The sequence below is a fragment of the Pteropus medius genome, unplaced genomic scaffold (assembly GCF_902729225.1).
Source record: "Pteropus medius unplaced genomic scaffold, Ma_sr-lr_union100, whole genome shotgun sequence".
NCBI lineage: Eukaryota > Metazoa > Chordata > Mammalia > Chiroptera > Pteropodidae > Pteropus > Pteropus medius.
This window is the reverse complement of record NW_024348304.1, coordinates 1,732,782-1,746,836: the sequence shown is the minus strand read 5'-3', so window position 1 is coordinate 1,746,836 and position 14,055 is coordinate 1,732,782. Positions and strand designations below refer to the sequence as shown.

At 37.8% G+C, this 14,055-nt stretch overlaps 1 protein-coding gene across 1 annotated transcript in view; it reads right to left on the bottom strand.

Annotated features, from left to right (window-relative positions):
- BLTP1 (bridge-like lipid transfer protein family member 1) overlaps positions 1 to 14,055 on the bottom strand; it is a 133,849-nt gene that overhangs the window by 35,342 nt on the left and 84,452 nt on the right. Inside the window, 7 exon segments of the mRNA XM_039879550.1 lie at positions 1,137 to 1,196; positions 4,542 to 4,740; positions 5,597 to 5,808; positions 6,744 to 6,912; positions 7,913 to 8,098; positions 8,820 to 8,917; positions 11,086 to 11,191. Of these exon segments, the coding sequence (XP_039735484.1) occupies positions 1,137 to 1,196; positions 4,542 to 4,740; positions 5,597 to 5,808; positions 6,744 to 6,912; positions 7,913 to 8,098; positions 8,820 to 8,917; positions 11,086 to 11,191 (1,030 nt within the window).

Here is a 14,055-nt window from a genome sequence, read left to right as displayed (position 1 = left end):
AAGTTTCACTGTGGTCTGCGAACATCCCTTCACTAAGTTGCTTGTTTTGGTTAAGTTAGTTATAAACAAGGGTCCTGACAAAGGCTTCGAGGTGACCTTTACCTCGGTCATCGCCCTTCCCTCCAACTCCACTGCAGGAAGTTCCTGTGTTCTAGGCCCACAGCGGGGACCGCTGGCTTTGCTGCTCTGGGACAGTTAGGATGAGCGCGAGGCTAGACTTGGGGAGCATAAGAGGGACTAGCAGGGAGAGAAAGGAAATCTCCTGACCTTGATCACCTTCTACCCCCTCAACATCTTAAGAGCCCTTACATAAATATCTCCCTTTAGCTTACCCGAATGCTCTACCCGGCAATACAGTACAACTGTGCACTGCACTATATCATCTTATCACTCCTACAGTTACCTCCTAAGTGGTTTCCAAGGGCTTTTCTTTCTCTCTAATCGTTGAAAATGTCCCTCATATACTGTCGCCATCTGCTTTCTTGCTCAAAAAAATTTCATGGCTTTCCCATCGTCTACCAAATCAAGTTTGAACCCCTTATTTTGGGATTTAAGACTTTTCCCATCTTATTTTTCATATAACTTTATTCCGGCCAATTTAGACAGCTCTAACCAGACACTGTTTTGCAGTCACGACTGACACCTCCCGAGTTTTGCTGACGAAACAACTTTATCTCATCTTTCAAGTCCCTGTTTAATGCTTGTTCTTCCGTAAAGCTTTCTCTGATCCTAGTATCCTTCCAAATTTGGAAATTCTGTCTCCCTCCTGTAATTTTCAATAGCAGCTGGAATTTTATATTTTATTGTACTTATCCCATATTACAGTTTAATCATGCTGCAGGGCCTTAACTACTTTATTACGATTTAAATTTATAGAGTAGAAAGACCTTATTCATCTTTATCTTCCCCCGATTTTGCAGTGTATCCTGTACACAGCAGGTGTCTAATTAATAATTGTTAAATAAATAAAAATATACTAATATTATTACGAAATGTTTTTAAAATTTGGGGAACACCAGAACAAGTTTAGTTAAAAGGTCCCCTCGCTATTAATACAAAGGCAGAAAAATATGTACGTATAAAGGCAGAATTCTACCCGACACACGTAGCAAGAGCAACATGAAATGCGGACTTACCAGCGGCTGCTTGGCCTGTAGTCCTGGAACATACTTCGTAGGTGCCATCTGGAACCACGCCTGCACAAAAAGCACCCCAAACAGTTTTCGATAAAATTATGCTGTGATGAAATTTTGTACTGCAATTTTTTTTACACAAAGATTACTACCTAAATATAAACCGGACCACTAGCTTCTCTAGGTTTCAGCTGCTAACCTGTAGACTAAAGGGCAGCCTCAGATGACTTGTAAGGTCGATTTCAGATCTCATGGGGTTTTATTCTACGATTTGAAGAATTTAACTGCAGTTTGATCTTCACATTCTGCATGTGATTTCCACATGGATTTCCACATGTGAGTGACAACACTTGGCTGATTCTGAAACTCTAGTTTCTGAATGCTATGACAATTTGTGTCATCATGAGTGACTAGCACTTTGAGAATGCAAATGGTTTAAACTGATAAGAACTGCCACATCAGGTCACGGACATGATTCATCAGCCTTGTCTTTTCCTTTGACAAGGAACATTTTATGTGAAAAAAAATGACTGGCTGCTACGATGTCAATCTTGTAAGGTCACAGACCTGTCCCCAGGACATGTATGTGACTTTAACTCTGAAACACTTCCTACCAGTTAGCTTCATTCCAATAAGGTCAGCTTCAGAAACGGAGGTTAATTAAATCAACAATTTTAAACAGTAAAGGACATACCATCCCTGAAACAACTTTTACACAAAGTAAAGTCTCAAGACAGAATTAAGACCCTTTCTCAGGAATCCTTAACGAAAACCAAATTTCAATCTAAACCTGACAGTACATACAACTTAAATGAAATGTCCTTTTGCAGTTCACTCTGCATCCCAACTGGTCTTCAAATGTTACCCAATTTTGAGTTGTAGAAAAGCTACAACCTATTTCGGAAAAAAAGGGTCTATTTGTTCAGTGACGATTTCTATTATGTGGTTCTTATTTTTAAGATAGTGCCAATGACTTTAAATTCTAAATTATATTTTTGAACCATCCAGTACCGGTGCCTCACATACAATTATAAAATAAAAAGAACTAGGTTTTGTTTTGGGGTAAAAGATCACCCACTTCACCTTTATAGTCATCATTCAGAGCAAAAGAAACCCGGCCTACTCTTCCGAATTTAACAATGCTAGAATGAAAAGAAAACTCTTTGAAATTTGAGTAACATAATTGAGGCCGAGTGCAAGGTAGAACTAGTAAATAAAAATGGGTAAAAAACTTTTGGGATTTCCAATCCCAAGAAGTATCAGAGATTTTTAATTAAGCTTAAAAAAAAAAAAGATTATATAAATTCATAGAATATAGAGCCATGGTGAATTAATAAGGAAAATTAAGATCTTTAGGAGCAGATCCAAACCCTGGAAGTGAGGAGTGGGTGTCCATGGTCTCCGCGTCAGGGAGGGAGTGCTGAGCAGGACCAAGCGTCACTTGGGGACGGACGCCCTGCTCTTAGGACCGAATGCTTTCCAGGTGTAAACAGAGCTTGGAGTCTTTCAAACTTCTTAAATGGTTTATGTCATTTTTCTAAATACATGTTAATGAAATGGGTTTAATCTTTACTATCTACTTACATGGTTCCTTTGAACTCTTCCTACAGATTGGCCTTCCTAATATTTACTGCATTTTTCCTCTAAAAAACATTACCACTTAAAGAGGAAATCTGACTGGGCCATCTTTTCTCAAGGGCATAATTTTAAAATGATTCGTAAAAAGTCCTAACGCATGCTTCTACTGTTCCTTATCTCTCTGGTCCTAAACGCAACTCTTCTTTTTATTGTTTTATTAAAATTATTGGAGTGATACTGATTAATAAAATCAAATAGGTTTCAAGTGCACAATAATACGTTATATGTATATTGCATTGTGTGTTCACCACCCGAAGTTAAATTTCCTTCTGTCTTCTTTTTCAAAAATATTAATGTTAGTTACATCCAAGTATACTTACTACTAATAAAAAATACAAAGTAGTAAAGTACTTGCCAATTTTATAATTTGGAATTCTTGTAATTATATCTATGAAACAACTACTGGCTCCCAAGACACCAAACAATAAATATAGTACAAAACCAAGTAATTTAATTCCTCTAAAAATGAAAACAAATTACAATTGTCACAATTTTCAGTATGTCAGTGTTCTATTTTGTTGGTACGATATACATCGAGATGCAAGTTATTGTTTATATTTTTTATGTTTTTGATTTTGAGTCGGAGGCATATTTCTTATGCATTTTCCTTTTAAGGAAATGGTATCCTTTCTTTGTTTCCAAAGATATTCTATCCATTTTAGTGACTATAATGATTGCAAAGATGTCATCTTAATAAAAATTAGGATTAAATTTATTTTGTTTTAAGAAAAAAACCACAAACAAAAGACAGTTATAGGGACTTTTAAAAATACATATTACAACTGTGTAAAGTGATTATTTGTAAAGATGTCTGATGAAGGCTACTTCTGGTCTTTTGGATGTTAAGCATGAGTATTTTGATATCAAATCTTAGTAACCTGAAGTATTTCAAAGAAATCCTAGTATTTTACCTAAGAATTATCTAATGCAAAGCATTCCATACCGACAATTTCACTTATAATTTTACCTAAGTTTTAGTTAATTTGAATGCCAAAACTTCAATTTTTGACATAAAAATAATGGAAACTTTTCCTGTTCCCCAAAGAAACCCCAAAATGGAAAGATTGTCTTCCAGTGAAGAGGAGAAAAGATTGCATAAACAATGGCGTACCACTTTGGCTTGCAAGAATGGCTGAGGAATTTTAGTTCACGACCATTCGTTCTTCAAATACCATTTTTCATTAAGATTAACTATGCTTTATCAACACTCCCATATTGAAAACATTAAAATGGATAGAAATAAACCCCTATACCTTCAAAATAGTACATAAACATAGCTTTAGTTATTCCCAGCCTTGAGAAATTCACACAAGTCGCATAGTGTAACCAACAAATCTGGACATGTGGGTTTATTCCTGTTGGTAGTAAGGCCGGCCGGCTCTGGCTCCTGGTCATCTGCACTGCCCTGCATTATCTGGTGAACCGGATCTCACACATTTATCACTCTCACTCGAGAGCCACACAGAATGAAGAGGATTTATCTGGTCATTAGTGAATCCATTGTAGGAAAAATCAGGTAGTGATCAAACCCTCAAATGTTAAACCATCCAAAACAATGGCTAACTGGTTTACTTCCCAACACTACTGAAAGCTAGTTTTTTACAAGTATGTCCTGACATCTTAAGGTAGAAAGAGCCCTTATTTCACGAAGTCTAATAACATTCCTATATCTGAACATCCTTTACTTTTACAAATGGAGATACTGGGTTGCTTTGGTCTCTTTTAATTTTTAAAAATTCTACACCTCATACAGAAGGTGGAAGCACTCACAGGCGTTCATCACCAGGTCCCCGCGAATCTCCGGCTTCCAGTCGTCCCAGGACGTCTCAAAGCCATCAGCAAAACGGATGCAAAAGCTTTTGAAGTGCCCTTTGCTAACCAGGGATTCTGAAGAGCAAGCAGTGATGAGAGTACTTTCGATGGTCAACACCAAGGCTGAGCCAGTGTCAAGGTCGCCAGAGTGATTAGACTGCAAAATACGTTAGAGAAGAAACAGACAAAAGGTGACAAGTTTTTAAGTTTGGAAGTCCTGGTAGGAGTCCTAGAACAAATATCCAGAAAAGGTCAAGCCCAAAAATCTGCATCAAGAAGCAGCTTTGAAAGATGCCTACTTTTAAAACTCAAGAGTGCCACAGGCTGCCAACTCCCGCCCCAGAGTTTTCCCCTAACACTGTCTCCCAAACAAAATGAGTTTGCTAAAAGACAAACTCATTTGACAGCGGCCTACAGGTTATTTATTATGGCAGTAAAACACAGGCCCCTGTGTTCGTTATGACTGCCTGATGGGTTCATAGCTTTTCCACCCTCACACACATGTGCAAAAATGTGCTCCTGAGAATTAGTCCCAAATTATGAAAATTCTTGCTTTATCCAGGTTACAGATAACTTGCAAGTTTCATTACTATTAAATATTAGTTTAAAAGCATTTTGAAATTCTCTATTTTAGATGAGGTTTTTAACATTATTGAATAGTATTCTCAAATATTTTGTTTTTTATTAACGGTGTATGCCAAAGACTTCTGTACTAATAAACAAGAACAGTAAAAAGACTCTGAAAACTAAGCTGCTTATTTGTCAAGGTGAAAATTGAGAATTATCAGGTAGATGTCAATCTCATCAGAGTGCTTTGGAGAAAAATCTCATGAGATTTGCATTTAATATACTGAAGATGAAAACCGGTTGACGGAGTTCAATCTTACTTTCTGTTTACTAAATTCGAGTTATAAACTGCTCTCCTGAAAACGTACTGCTCTAGTATATACACGCAGAAACAGTAAGCAGACATGCCTGGCCCCTAATCTTGGGCTAGGATGGGAGTTTCGTACCTGTGCGGTGTTTGTGATAGGCAGGCAAATTCCCAGATCGTTCACAGTGAGCTGCAGGAAGAGAGTCCCAAAGGCCTGGGCAGAGGTTTGCTGGATACCAGGCAGCATATCCACGACTTCCTTTGTAGCCATGTGAATATCCTTATGTAAAGCCATTCGTTGTTCATTCCAATTGTCATAGGCAGCCTTATAATTCAGCCAAAACAGCACAGCTTTTGATAATTAAGGCAGGACAGAAAGAAAATCTAAATCAAAACTGTAAAACTATATGGCAAGTAACCTCAACAGCTACAAAATCCCACTGATCGATAAAAATGATGCCCAGATAACTGTAGCATTAGAATTAGAAAGGATCTAAGAAGTTACAGTCACTTTGAGAAATGGAAAAAAGAAGCGGGAAGGAGACAACTGCAGAAGGAAGAAAAAAATACAGGTCCATCCATTCATCAAACACATTATTTGTGAAATGCCTGTTACACACGAGGCGCTGGGGGCGGGGAATAACTAAGAAAAACAGACACGGCCCCTGGCCTTGCAGAGCTTACTGTTACTGGTACATGTTCTCGAGATAGGCACGTGACACTAGGAGCATATGTTAAAAAGATGGGATTGAGAGAGAGAGAGAGAGAGTGTGTGTGGAGGGAGGGAGGGGAGGGAGGGAGGGAGAGAGAGTGAGAGAGAGAGAGGGACAAAGACATTGAGTTTGCGACAAGAATGAAGTCTTAAGGAAAACCCTCACTTAAGGAGAGTTCAGAAGAAGGGCCTAAAGAGATAAAGACGAAGGGCCAGAGAAGCAGAAGGAAGAGTGAGTGCAAGTCGTGGACAGGAAGAGCAGAGGATTTTAAGGAGCCGCTGAAAGCTGATGAGAAATAAGATGAGAAAAGAAAAAAACGAGCACTGGATTTAGCAAAATAAAATGTTACCCATAACATTGCCGAAAGGGCAGTTTTCTCACTGATCTCATCACCAGCCCATACCTACCGCCAATTTAAACCTTCAATGGATGAAACTCTTTTGGGATGCTCTCATTTCAGATTTAGGAGACAGTGAGCCGTTGAGCGTTTACACTGGTAAACCACAGATGGTTTTTATCTGGCATTTCCGTACCAGCTCTAAAACCAACAACCGCCTTGCTGGACCGCCTCACCTCTGTCGAAGGCCACTGGCTGGGCATACACGATCGGTCTATTCAGGGTAATAAGCACAGCTTCTCTATCTGAAGAACCACTGATTTCTTCTCGGAGGGCATTTCTTAATCCAATTCTGGTTTTAAAATAGGCAACTTGATGAAAATCAGAACCAGCTTCCTCATAAACCTAAAATAAAATGAAAAGCTCAATAAAATCAAATAATGGAAAATGTCAATAAAAAAACTGGAAGTTTTAACACCATTAATGGTATTGTGCACCAAAATAACTACAGTACGTTTTTCTCAAATTCATTCACCGATATATATATATTCCCTATACTCTACACCACAGACACTTGAAATTAATACACAATGTGAATGGGTATGTAAGTAAAGATGAAGCCAAACAAAGTTCATACAAAAGCCAGGACGATGTTCGTGTTCTGGACGGCGAGGCAGTAAATGTGTCAAGATAATTAGATCCCCACTCCTCTCAAAATGCATTTCCATTCGGACAAATTACTGTTTTTCTAGAGATGACAAGAAATTTTTATTCATTTATTCCCCCCACATACTCTTTAATACAGGCATTCAATTTTGAAAGTGTGACTGGCATTCTTTTAATCAGTTCTTCAAATCAAAGAAAGAAAAAAGATTAAAATCTACATAATTTTTAGCAAAATAAAAACAAAAACGGACATCAAAAAAAACCCCTATGAGCTATGAATGACAATTTTTAGAAAGTCTAATTAAGGGCTGTGTATGTGTGTATACATTTAACTTTGTATGTTTAATATTATGGCATACAAAACTTGCCAATATTGTAGAGTACAGCTAAGAAACTTAGTAGCGTTTTAAGAACTCACCAATGTTAGCACAAAGCATTGAAATAAAAAAAGTGTTTAACAAAATAAAGAGAAATTATAAGCAAATATTTATGAAGATCCTGAATTACGTTTCATGTAACTGTATCTGCAGTAACCTATAACAACATACCACCAAAATACTCAAAGAAATGCCAAAGTAAAACTCTAAAGTCCTACTTAAACAATTTTCATTAGAATTTATAATCAGAAATTTTAGGAACTTTAAGTATTTTTGTAAGTAGAGTAATATTTAATGTAGTTAAAGTTGATGTGCAAAATTTAAAAGCCACAGTTCTAAAGTCAGCACATTCCTACACTCACCTGATGTTTGACAATCTGTCCTAATGCCAGATTTAAATCCACTTGGCATTTACCGAACAGTTTCAGATAGCTGCTACTTCCTGGTGAAGCTTTGGTTTGAAGCCGGTTGGAAAGTTCAAGTTCAATCAACCCAGTCTCAAATCTCACAGCTCTCATTGAAGGAGTTGTAGCTGTCACTTGAATACCCTAGCAGATATACATTAGTAGGAAAAAAATCTTAAATCAACAATGTCCATTCACTCAAATTAAATATTTCAACATAGGATAAATAAAATAGACCGTATTAAAACACATATAGGATGTCTAATGAACTGATAAAGCTAGCAACATTCTTTAATTTCACATTAGTAAGGCTTTCTTGGCTATTAAATATTTCAGTATTTTATATTTAAACTCTACATCGCTCCTGGGTTAAATACATTACAATTAAATAACTATTCAGCAAAAATGGTTTTTATTTTTAAGAACACTAATACCTTAAATATTGGAAATTTTAAGGTTTCGATTAAGATATTACTGTTAATTGGACACATGTATAAAATATCTCTTACAGCACAGTTTATAACAGCAATAATTTGAAAAAAATCAAAAGTTCATCGGAAGAAAGTAGTTAAATGAATGGTTACAACTGAATGATACAGGTGTTCAAGAGATAAAGTCAGCCTAAAGGTATGGAAAGGCATCCAAGGCTTTTAAAATGCAGAAATGTGTGCATCTTTAAAAATACGAACAGTAAAAGGTCCTAAAGGACATTCGAACAATTGTTAAAGCTTTTTCTTTGAATGGATATACTTCATTTTTATTTTCTATTTGGCATATTTATGTATCACATGACTTTTCTATAGCAAGCATGCATTAATCAATTAGAAAAATTCTTCTAAAAGTAGCATTGTTATTTATATGTCACCTTAAATTGCAAGTTCAGGGAATAGAGTAGAATTTTAGGCTTATCTCCATCTGCTGTTCCATCGTGTTCATTCCAGAGAGGAATCGGCTGCTCCCCACCTAAAAGAGGTTAAATAATGGAGAGTTTAGGACAATTTCTTTAAAAAGAAAATAACTATTTTGTTCCATTCTTACTCATTTCCTACCTTCTTGACCAAGCCGACATCTGTACTGACGCTGACACCTAATGATAGTGAGTTAGTATTTGAGGCTTACTGTGTGCCAAATGCTTCTACATCCTTTATCACCTTTTTATTCAAACCCCTCCCTCTGAACCACAATGAGATTGAGTCATTTCTTCCTCTGTGGTGTGTGCCATAAAAACATACATCTCTGCTCTATTATTTATCTACAGATCCATCTCCCCAATTAGACTGAGTTCCTCAGGGCAGGTACCACGTATCTCCAGAGCCCAGCGAACGGTAGGTCCCTCAGCGGACCTCGGTCAGCGTCACACTGAATGCGGTTAGGCTCCTCTGCCGTGTGGTGACCCAGCTCTTCCTCTGCTGTCATTTTCCCCACACGCTCCTCCCAACTACTGCTGCAAGTCTTCATAATCTCCCTCACAACTTCCCGTGTAAGCTAATAAACTGTAACAAATGCACAACTCAGGTGGGGGCGCAGACCACGGGGGAGGCTGTGTGTGATTGGGGCAGTGAATATTTGAGAAATCTCTGTACCTTCCCCCCTCAGTTTTGCTGTGAACCTAAAACTGCTCCAAAAACAAGAGTGTATTAATCTGAAGAAAAGGAAAACACTAATTACAGAAGGTATGTGCATCCCTAAGTTCATATTATTTACAACAGCCCAGCTATGGAAACAATGTGTGTCTACTGAAAGATAAGCGGATAAAGATGTAAATACATAGATACACACTGGAATGCTATTTGGCCATAAAAAAGGAAGAGCTCTTAATCCTTGTGACAACACAGATGGACCTTGAGGACATTATACTAAGTGAAATAAGTCAAAGAAAGAGAAATATCACACGACCTCACTTATATGTGGTAACTAAAAAATAAAATGAATAAACGAAACAAAATGAAACTCATAGACACAGAGAACAGATTGGAAAAGCAGGTTTTGGGGTGGGCAAAATGGGTGAAGGAGGTCGAGAAGCACAAACTTCCAGACAGAAAATGAGTCCTGGGGACGCGATGCACAGCATGGCGACTAGAGTTAATAACACCGTGTTGCATATCTGAAAGCTGCCAAGAGTTCTCATCACAAGAAAAAGAAAATTATAACTTTGTGTGGTGACAGATGGTAGCTAGACTTACTGTGGTGATCACGTCACAGTATGTACAAATATCAACTTATTATGTTGTACCCCGAAACTAGTATGTTACATGTCAATTTTACCTCCAAAAAAAGCCTATTTGTAAAATGTCTATTTGTTTTGTGCTGCTCTATTCATTACGTTGAATATCTTTTATCTAGTTTTAGAGAAAAAATTTGTTAAAAAGCAAAAGCTCTGCCTGTTAACAAATGTATTGCACAATCATTTTAGTATATAGAAATATCAGAGACACTAACATATTAGCTACATTAATGCCACAGATTTTTACCCCATTATGAATTAAATTTGTAGATGTGGCTTACCTACTATTTAATCATTATTATGATTACACTGGAAAAATTCAGCCTCAAGAATTGTTACACAGAGTCAACTTATTTTCTACCTTAATTCATCTTAGTACTTTATCTTGTGAATTAAAAGTCAAATAAACATTTTTAAAACCAAACATGTATTTCCTGTTAATATGTAAAACTCAGATTAAGAAGCTCAACTGTCATCTACTCTTGAGTGGCAGCAAAAATATAGGGATTGCTGTAAGCGATTTTCCATGTGGCCAGCGCACAGCTACCATCCGCTACACACTGAGGCGGAGAGCTTGACACCGACCTGCGTTTTGTCTCCACGTGAGCAGGACTGGTTTGGTTAGCAGGCGTACCCTAAGTTCCTTCTCTCTCCCTCTTTGGAGAGGAAGCATAAAAGGGCTTTGTGGAGTTTATAAATCCTAAATGTATATAATACACATGACAAAGGTAATAAGCAAAAGAATCTGTGGGTGGGAAAGCTGGAAAAGGAACACACTGTTTTCAGGGACTCAGGCAACAATCACACCCAGATGACAGGATCAACACTCATGCCGAGACCCAGGAAAGACCAGTGGGAAGAAAGACCTGCTACATGTGCTACACTCGCAGGGCCCAGGCCAGCTCACCAGACACTTTTTGTATTACTTCGTTAACTTCCTTCATGAATACTTTCTGCACAAACACCAAGTGGTTTAGAAGATCAGTTGTGAGATTATGTTCAAAAGAACCAACCTGCCAAATAAAATCAGAGCATTAGGTTAACATTGTTGACTGCATTAGTTTTAAACACATCTTTTGTTCACATAAATAATCCCCAACTCTATGGACGATTATCTACATACTATTTGAAATCAATATACCAAAGAAAGGTTAAAAATATTCAGAGTTCCCAATACTTTGCTGGCCAGACATCATTATGGGCCATTCTCCCAATTTTTTGAAAAAATAACAGTAGCCAAAAAGATATGGGCAGTCTTTTGAAAACAAATGAAATTTTCTCTAGAGTAATATTTATTTTTAATGACTGCTACAGTGTAAGAACTATAGACAAGTGTCATTATCAGTGAAGTTTATTCACTCATTCAAATATTTATTGCCATCTACTCCATGTGCTGCATTAGGTGTTGATGTTCACAGCTGTGAACAAAAACAACCATGACCCTCGCGGCGCTTACATTTGCATGAATTAGCAAATCGGAGAGACTCAGTTTTAATATAATATGTGCCCTATGATGAGCATAAGGCATTACATGTCTGGCGAGTAGTAGTTAATAAACAGACTAAGGAGCAGGCCCTAACTGATGTCAGGTATTATCATCAAGCTAGACCGAATTAGGAGCAAGGCGGTGCTTCAAAATTGGCCACGTTGAGAGCATTCATATTTTGATAAAAAATTAAGAGAGCAAAATAGATTTGGTGGTCTTTTCATAAGTGAGAAATCTACGTAGCACTGGGCACTTTTTTTTGTATTTAATAGTACAAAATGGGGAAAGATGATCAGCACGTGTATCTAGTTCAGGCCACAGTAAAACAGGAATTCTCAGAGGGCTGCAATGTTATGTTCTTTTAAATGTTTACAATTGATTGCATTCTTGATAAATTTTGGATTGTGTTTTGCTCCAATTAAAAACTTTATATTATTAGTTTTATAGCTATTAGTAGTAAGGAATCATGTAATATACTGCATTAGATTTGTTTTATTTTCTGTCAGATAAAGCATTAATAATAGTATTGCTAACCAGTTTGGGGCATTTATTGTTCAGAGTTGAGAGCTCAGATGAAATAGGCTTGATAATCTATCTTTTAAATAAATATCTGCCTTCTAGAATCCTGTACACTATTTTTTTTTTTTTTTTAGTACACTTGTTTCATCTCTGAGATAAGGGCTAGGCACGCAGGGTCTAAAGAGGTGAGTCAGACTTAATATGTCCCCAGAGGTGCAATATTTCTGGCAAAGAATGCAAAGAGCATTCTTACAGATGCTTCAGATTCTAGAGAAAAATTCATCAAGTGAAGAGTAAAGTGCTTTTGATGAGGTTGAACTGTTCCGACTAACGGACAGAGTAAGCCAAGGGAGTGCAGGGCGTGACTCCTGCGTCTCTCACCCGACAGCGGGGAGAGTCAGGGGAAGTCAGGGACACCCCCGCGGCTTCAACCTTCTACTCTATCGGTCAGGGGAATAACGGATGATCCGCTTACCACAACTCAAGCAAAAACCACGTACCCAAAAGCTCTTTAAAATGGTACCGGTTGTACAGATAGAAAGTGAAAAACTAACAATGGAATCAGGTAAGCTGGCTCTCCACCTCCTTTAGTGAAGAAATTAGTCTGTGGATCTGACTGAACTTATTTACCCCCTGTACGGCCTTTAAATAGTTCTTAATAAGCACGCACATCTGGGTGAATCACGCAACTCCCTGAAGACTCGGTTTCTTCATTTATAAAATGAGAACAAATACATCTACTTCGCGGGACTGCATAAGTCAATGCATCGATGAGTTCACTTGATATTAGATGTTATTAAGCTTCTTATAATAAAATGAACCATGAAAACAGCACAGAGATGAATGTGAAACCCAGTGTAAGAAATATAAATTCAAAGACAATAAAAAATTATGTTTAAATTAAACTACAGGGAGACAGACACATATATGTGCACATGTGTGTGCATGTGACACACACACACACACACATACCTGATTTGGTATAGAATTCTGTAGGAATAAATGATTTAACAATTTGCCTTAAAAGTCTGGATCACTATATATCTTGGTACACCTAAAGCTTCAAGACTTCTCATTACGAAGAGTAAAAACATTACAAAGTAAACTTACTTCTGCCACACAGCGCAGGTAATTCCCCTGCAGGTAGTAGCCTTGTTTGCAAGGCAGCTCGTCCACACTCCACACCTGGTCTGAGTAGCTGTCATGCTCTTCCATCACGTACTTTCCGGACATGGTCACGGGGGGGAGGTTGAGACTGGCAGAAGGAGGAATGGTCGACATATCTGTGGCAGAAACTTTTGAAGTGAAACGCAGTCTGTGATTTGGCAGCTCAAATGTAAACCTGGTCTGTGCACCTGTAAGAAATAAGAGAAGTTACTGTTTGTTCAGGTGATCGTTCACATGTTCGTTCCTTACTGTGTTTAAAAATGGTGTCTAAGGAAAATGTATGCATACCCCAAAACCTAAAGTGAAAGATATGAAAAGGACGTTTTAACTGTGCTTGCATTTCCCATCTACAAGTACATGGATGGTGACTGAAGAGTCGGTCAGTACTGCTCAGCCGGCAAGAATCATTTATTAAGCCTACTAGGTGCCCAACCCTGTGTTAGGCGCTAGAGAAGCACTTCATTCACAGAGGGTAGAACAGGAAGAAACTGCTCTTATTACAGAAGAGTTAAAACAAGCAAATTTAAAAAGAAGAAGGCACTGTGGGGTAGCAGACGCCTTACTAAATCAAGATCTGTTACTGCCCATTACAGATGCCGCATAACGTTCACGCGCACCCCCCTACCCACCCACACGACCTGCTGATGTTTCTTGTGCGTTATTCTCCCCAAACGTCATTCAATAGCTTTCTCTGTCTACACATAT